This window comes from Setaria viridis, chromosome 7, assembly GCF_005286985.2.
Source record: "Setaria viridis chromosome 7, Setaria_viridis_v4.0, whole genome shotgun sequence".
In the NCBI taxonomy this organism is placed as follows: Eukaryota; Viridiplantae; Streptophyta; class Magnoliopsida; order Poales; family Poaceae; genus Setaria; species Setaria viridis.
The window spans coordinates 13853827-13860632 of NC_048269.2; the positions used below are offsets into that span (position 1 = coordinate 13853827).

The 6806-nt window shown below is 49.9% G+C and overlaps 1 protein-coding gene across 1 annotated transcript; it reads right to left on the reverse strand.

Moving 5' to 3' along the window:
• Nucleotides 1–4975: 4975 nt before the first annotated feature.
• LOC117865041 (probable cinnamyl alcohol dehydrogenase 6) lies at nt 4976–6806 on the reverse strand. Its single transcript, XM_034749116.2, has 4 exons — nt 6621–6806; nt 5891–6518; nt 5626–5779; nt 4976–5376 (listed from the first exon to the last, which is right to left on the reverse strand). The coding sequence occupies exons 1-4, from the start codon at nt 6710–6712 to the stop codon at nt 5180–5182; spliced, it is 1071 nt and encodes a 356-aa protein (XP_034605007.1). The 5' UTR covers nt 6713–6806; the 3' UTR covers nt 4976–5179.

Consider the following 6806-nt stretch of genomic DNA (forward strand, 5'->3'; position numbering starts at 1 on the left):
GTATCCTGCTCGATCACCGTCTCCATCTCCATCGAATCCTGGTGGTACGAGTGACGACGACCACAACACCCCTTCGCGATCACTGTCATCGGGACTAAGACCCGCAGCGAGCAAGAAACCTGCAGCACCTCTTAAGAAGCCGCGACCACCACCTTCCAAGCCAAGGCAGTCAAAGAAAACAAAAAGTCTGAACCCACTCAGAAGTTACCAGCCGATATGACTACTGAGGAATTACGGGGAGCTATCACAAGCAACGGTGAAGGAGTTCTTCAAAACATGCGTTGAACAAAGAAAAGCAACGGAGATGAAGCCAAAGCCAGTAGATCCAGCAAAATTAAACTTTTTTATTGGCATGTCAAAATAAGATAAGAGGACTGTACTATCGAACTACGATCGTTCGTTAGTTAAGTCTGATCAGAAGAAAAAATGGCGAGGAGCATCGTCTTCTAGTCGTACTATCCCCTAGCTTGGGGATCTACCAGATAAAGATGCTCAAACTATAGCAGCAATGCCTTTAGAACAATAAATCAGAGTCATTGGATTTATGCAAGATACAAGTATGTCGCTTGCTGAAGTTCTAGGGAAAGTTGAACCGCCAGCTCGAGAGCCAATTGTACCTAAATGATCCTTTGAGGTAGGCAAGCCTTTAGTAAGGCCAAAATTGGTACGGAAGCTCTCCACGAAGATGTACGAATTCCATGAATGGTACATGGAGCAGCGAGGCTCATGTTCGCTCTTCGGGTTAAATTGATTGATTTTTTCGGCGAAAGTGAGAAACTCATGTGGATGGAATTTAAGGATATATATGAAGTATGCCATTAGGATGCTCTTGATGTCTCTCTCATCAGCGCCTAGGTTCTGTAAGTGTCCATTTATCAATATGTAAATTTTGTCTCAGATCATTATTTTTTGTGTATGCATTGCCCTACTAACTTTGTCTTCCTTTTTATGTAGGATGCTAATTCAGAGGTGCCGCACAGAATCGTACTTCAATGTTGGCTTCATGGATCCATCACTCGTTAACCAAGCTCAGGTACGAGGTCAGCCAAAGAATACACTGGAGGCAGTATACAATTTCTTGGAGAAACAAAATTACAAGGAATACATACTACTGCCATAAAGTAAGTGTGGGTACCGTTTATTTTTATTTTTTTCCTTAGCTAATTAATGTTAGTGTGGCGGAACCACCTCGAATTAGCTTGATTAAGCAAGGTTAAGCCGCCTAACATGCGACACTCCTGCCTAACTCGAGCTAACACGAAGCGCCGTCGGATTTCATCCAATTTAACCACTTAAAACAGGATCGAGTTCAGCAAACCCACACGAGGTGAGCGGTTACAGAGAATACAACGAGTCCACTGAGTTAAACAAGTTTTACTCATCTTTTTGTTCAACCATAAAGTCCAACATTAGGGTGTACAAAACAAAGATCAACAGAGAAAGCTAGCGGAAGACTTCGTCGGGGTCGGATGCCCTGGGCGAGACCAGCCAGAACATCATTGGGTCCTCTCCTCGCCGTCCGAGGAAGGGTCCCACTCGACCGTCCAGCCTGGCGGGAGCTGGGGCGGCCAAGCACCAACCAAGAAGGGGTCGGACGCGGCAACTTCACCTGAAAACAGAAGCCACAATAAGGCTGAGCTACTAAGCTCAACAAGACTTAACCGATCGGAGTAAGGACTACTCCTCCTTCTAGACATGCAAGGCTTCTTGGCTGAGGGGTTTGTTTGCCAAAGCACTAAGTATGACCTATTTTCAAGTTTTAGCTCCGGTTCTAAGTTGGTTAACCGATCTAGGTTTTGCAACCTATTCTAAGCAAACATAGAGCCAAACAAGTTGAGTAGATAAAACAACAATATTGCCATCATCAGATTCCTCATTTACTTAGGGTGACATAGCGATCAAGAAATCTCAGACTGTGAGAGGCAGACGAATCGATTCGAGTTCTTTAACCATGCATGGTGAACCTAGCCCCACGACATCCGCGCACCCGGAGGTCGGTTCCTGTGTCGACCTTCCCCATCAATCCCCTAACCCGTGTCGGGCCCATTTCCTTTGGTGCAAGGTTCCACAGACCCGGCCTCTGCCGTCCTGTGACCACGCTTTGCCACCACGTGCGACAACCAGCAGGGGAAACTCCGTTCCAAGAACAATGGGGCGACCGCTCACGTCTAGGTTCAATCAGGTACTAGGCTTCCTCATCCCATACTAAGTATGAGGCTAGTACTTTCAAACACTTGATCACGAACACCACCACTATCGGGCCTTAGCAAGTTTTCATAGACAGACGGGGCGTCCATCCGACCACCAAAAAGTTACCAAACCCGGCCCCGTCCATCGTCCTTATAGTTATAACAGGAGAGTAAACATGCAACTCCTATAACTCGCGAGTGACAGGAAATCACTCGACTTTTACCGTTTTCCTAGTTAAGCAATGCAGCTACTCGGTCCAACAGCTAGTGCTCAGATCATGGTTGCCTAAGTCATGCATCTAGGGTTTCACACAACTCCTAGACGTAAATGCACAAACATGCTATACGGAAGGCATGCGCAAGTTTGGCAAAACACGTAGGATTCTCATGCAACCGGGGCTTGCCTGCAAGCAAAGGGGACGGAAGCTGCTCGACTTCTGGGGCGACTTCGGCTTCCGCGGGCAGGAACTCGGCTACAGCTTCTTCGTAGGGCGCCGGGTGCAACTCGTAGAAGCCGTCGGCGAGGTGCAGCTCTACACGAATGCAATGCAAGGGTTAGCTTAATGTTTGATTCAACAGCAACACTGGCTCGCCTGAGCCCAGAAACTTGCGACAAAGAGCAGGAGGTTATGGTGGTTCGAGAGAGCTGATGATAATCAACAGGTAAGGGTAGGAAGGGAAACTAGTGGTCTGATCCTTTGTACTAGAGGATGTGACAACTGGGATCCTTAGACGCAAGCGCTTCAGGGTTCCCAAGTTTTACACTTACACCCTCGAGTCGAAGGAAAAGATCACAGCCAAGCCCTCGGGCGAGGCGGACAAGGGTCGGCGGAACAGACAGGGTCGGACGGGACGGAACTGGGGTCGGGCGGATAGGAGGGGTCGGGCGAAGCGGACTTAGGGTCGGCAACTCACCTTCTTCCTGAAAGGAAGGCTTGGGGTCGGGAAGAGGCAGACTTGGGCGAAGGGACTAAAGCTTTGAGCAAGGACTAAGACTGGCGATGCTCCGGCGGCGGCGCTTCTTGTGGATCACAAGAGAGCTCTACGCAGCACAAAGGAGCAAGCTGCTGGGTGACTTGGAGGAACTGAGAAGGACTGGGAGAAGAACTTCTCAAGAACTGGATGGGTGGCGCTAGGAGCTTGAGCAGGGAGCTCTAGGAGGCTTAAAGGCAACCAAGGCGGAGGGAACTCCGGTGACGGGGGCATCCCTTTTATAGCTGCTGGAGCAGAGGAACGGAAGCGTTGCGGAGAGAGAGAAGGGGAGCGGCGCGAAGGCCGGGGAGAAGCACTGGAGTGCTCTGCCGTGGCCAGCGATCATTGCGCTATACCGTCAGGGCGGCGTAGGCGCGGGTAGACCGGTGGTTGGGATTTGGCGGAGAGCGGGTGTCGTCGTGCGGAAGAGGTGATAGGAGCGACCGGTTAAACGGCGCTAGAAACGAGGGCGCACAGGTGGGAAGACAAGCGGACGCGGCGCGGGGGAGAGCGCGGAACAACAGATTGTCGGGCGGCTTCTGACAGAGCGGGGGAAAGGAACTGTTGCTGGAAGGGACGGGGGTTGGCGATGGGGGAATCGTCGGGTAGCGACGACCGGGCGGCGCAACTGTTGCTGGAAGGGACGGAAAAGACGGGCGACATCGATCTCCGGGGCCGGGATCTGGTATCGTGATGATGGGCGCGGGAGACGAGGTTCTGCAGAAAGGGTGCAGAGGGATTCCGCTGCCATTGGGGAAAAGGGGCGCGGGAACCAACTCTGTTCCTTGCCAGAGACAAAACTGGGCGATGGCGTCGGAGAAGACGAGCCACGCGGCAGGAAGACTCTGAGGCGGCCATGCAACTCGAGTGCGGCTGGCGCGGGGGATCTGGAAAAAGATCTCACGGGTCCACCGGGGATAGATCGGACGGGTGAGGAAGATCAACAGGATCTGACGGTGAACTGAGCTCGCCGGGGTCGGGAGAGGGGCGAAGCAGGTAGGGGTCGGACCTCAGGGGTCGGGACTGGCGGAAGACTGAGCACTTAGGTGCGGTCAAACAAAACAGCTGACTAAGGTTAAGGGCTGAGATCAAACCTAACTGGGAAAGGTTAGGGGTCGGTCGTTACAGCTAGTTACCTCTAATATGAATATTTATGTACGCAGTTTCCAATGGATCCTCTTAATAATTATGATTGATAAAAGCCACATCATTATGTTCGATTCATTGAGGAAACTACTAGCGGAGTGCCAAGACATTCAAGACATACTAAACTCGTAATAATTCTGGACCTTTGTCTCTATGCAAAAGTTTGTTTCCTAAATTTTCACCTAACACTATATCATTCATTATTTTAATCCGCAGCGTAGGGAAATGGTTCCTTAAGACTTACTGTGGTGACTTCAAAGAAAAACTTACATTCAATACAAAGTTTCCAGTACATATCAAAATGCAGATCTGCAAATCCACCGAATTTTTCTTTACTATTTTCGTAAAGTTGAGTGCCCAGAAGGAAAAAATCAATCAGCCAATTCACTTAATATTCAGTAAAAGTAGGAAAAGTGAATCTTGTCAAATGTCTCATTTGCTTCCAGAATAAAAGGAGGAAATACTCCTTATTGTCAATGCATCTCAGATGATACATTTGTTACTTGGTCAAACTTAATAAGATTGTTTTTGAACATAGGACAAATGTAGAATGCATTGTTTTTGGTAAAGATCAAGTCTTTAGGATGATTTTTTTTGCTACCACCAAGATTTGAACCCTGGTTGGTGTCTACCTCAACTGGGTAGCTTACCACAAGTCTTTATGATGATACACAAAAATAAATTGGATATTGCAGACAATGACTCAACTCGAATCACAAGTGAACCAATAATTAACCTCGTAATACCAACTGGAAAAGGATAGAGTTGTCCAATTTTGCACATCAAATAGGAGCTAGATCAGTAGCCACTCTCCCCATGTGACTATCATCAGAACTCCATATTGATCCAGACACATGGAGTACATCAAAGACTTAGTTTGAGTCCCCGGCAATGTCGATCACAAAGCGGTAGCGGACGTCGTTGCGCGCCAGCCGGGCCAGCGCCCCATTGATCCCGTTTGTCGAGACGAGCTCGATGTCGCAGGTGATGTTGTGCTCGCCGCACAGGTCAAGCATCTCCTGCGTCTCCTTCATGCTCCCCGTTATGCTACCACTAATTGTCCTCCTTCCTGTAGTCAGTTGCCACTGATCAGATCATTATCCCACTAAGTTCCAACAGTATATCACTAAGCCTTTTTGGTCCAGCTCAAGAATTAAATCGAAAATTTCAAACAAATTTCGTCTACTTTCTAGAAGTTCCTTCTTCACTGTCAGTTTGTCAGTACATAGTAGTATTTCAGGACAATATAGGTAACATATACAAATGATTTGACAGTGGACACTAAAGGAAACAATCTGTTGAAGAATTAAACGCTCACCGAAGATGAGAGGGAAAGAAGGAAGCTCAATGGGCTGATCCGGTGCGGCGACGAGCGCGAGGACGCCATCGACCTTGAGCAGCTCCAAGAGCGGACCCAGCGAATGCTTGACTGGGACCGTATCAATGATGTAGTCAAGGCTCCTGCTCTTGGCCTAAATACCAAATTTGCAATCACATAAAATCCATTATTTTTTTTACTTTATTGACCGACAATTTCCAGTACTGACTTCGTTCATCTCCAACTCCCAGCGAGCTTAGCGTACCTGCATCTGTTTCTTGTCGGTGCTGACAATGAAGTCGTCGGCCTTGAGCCCCTCCCTCGCCTCCTTCTCCTTGTCCGGCGACGTGCTGACGACGGTGACGCGGAGGCCGAACGCCTTGCCGAACTTGACGGCGATGTGGCCGAGCCCGCCCAGCCCGATCACGCCGAGGCTCCCGCCGGCCTTCACCATGCCGTGCCGCCTCATCGGGCTGTACACCGTGATGCCGGCGCACAGCAGCGGCGCCGCCGCGTCCAGCGGCAGGGTGTCCGGGATCCTCGCCACGAACTTCTTGTGGACCACGAGCATCTCTGAGTAGCCGCCGTAGGTGACGCTGCCGTCCGAGAGGATGCCGTTGTAGGTGAGCACGAGCTTGTCGCAGTAGTTCTCGTCGGAGTGGCGGCAGTGGTCGCAGTCGAGGCAGGCCTCGACGATGCAACCCACGCCGACGCGGTCCCCGGCCTTGAAGCCGGAAACGTTGGCGCCGACCGATGTCACGACGCCGGTGATCTCGTGGCCGGGGACGACGGGGTACATGGTGATGTCCCAGTGGTTCTTCATGAAGTGGAGGTCGGTGTGGCACATGCCGCAGTACAGCACCTTGATCGTCACGTCGTCCACACCGTTTTCCCTGCCAAACAAATGGATTAAAACTGGTAAATAGAAGTGATCTTAGTTGATCTGTTCTTTTTGTTTTTTGTATGTTGAACAACAATGATAAATGGGTGTGTACCTTCTCTTGAAGACGAAGGGCTCGACCTTGCCGGACTCGTTCATGGCCGCCCATCCTGCCACTGTCTGAGTGTGGTTTTCTGTGATCGCCATGACCCTGCTCTAAGTGTGTGCGTCTGGACTGGACAGAACGAGATTCTTGGTCACTTGGTGTTGTCTTGAGATGGTTGTGTCCACAGCCGTTGTG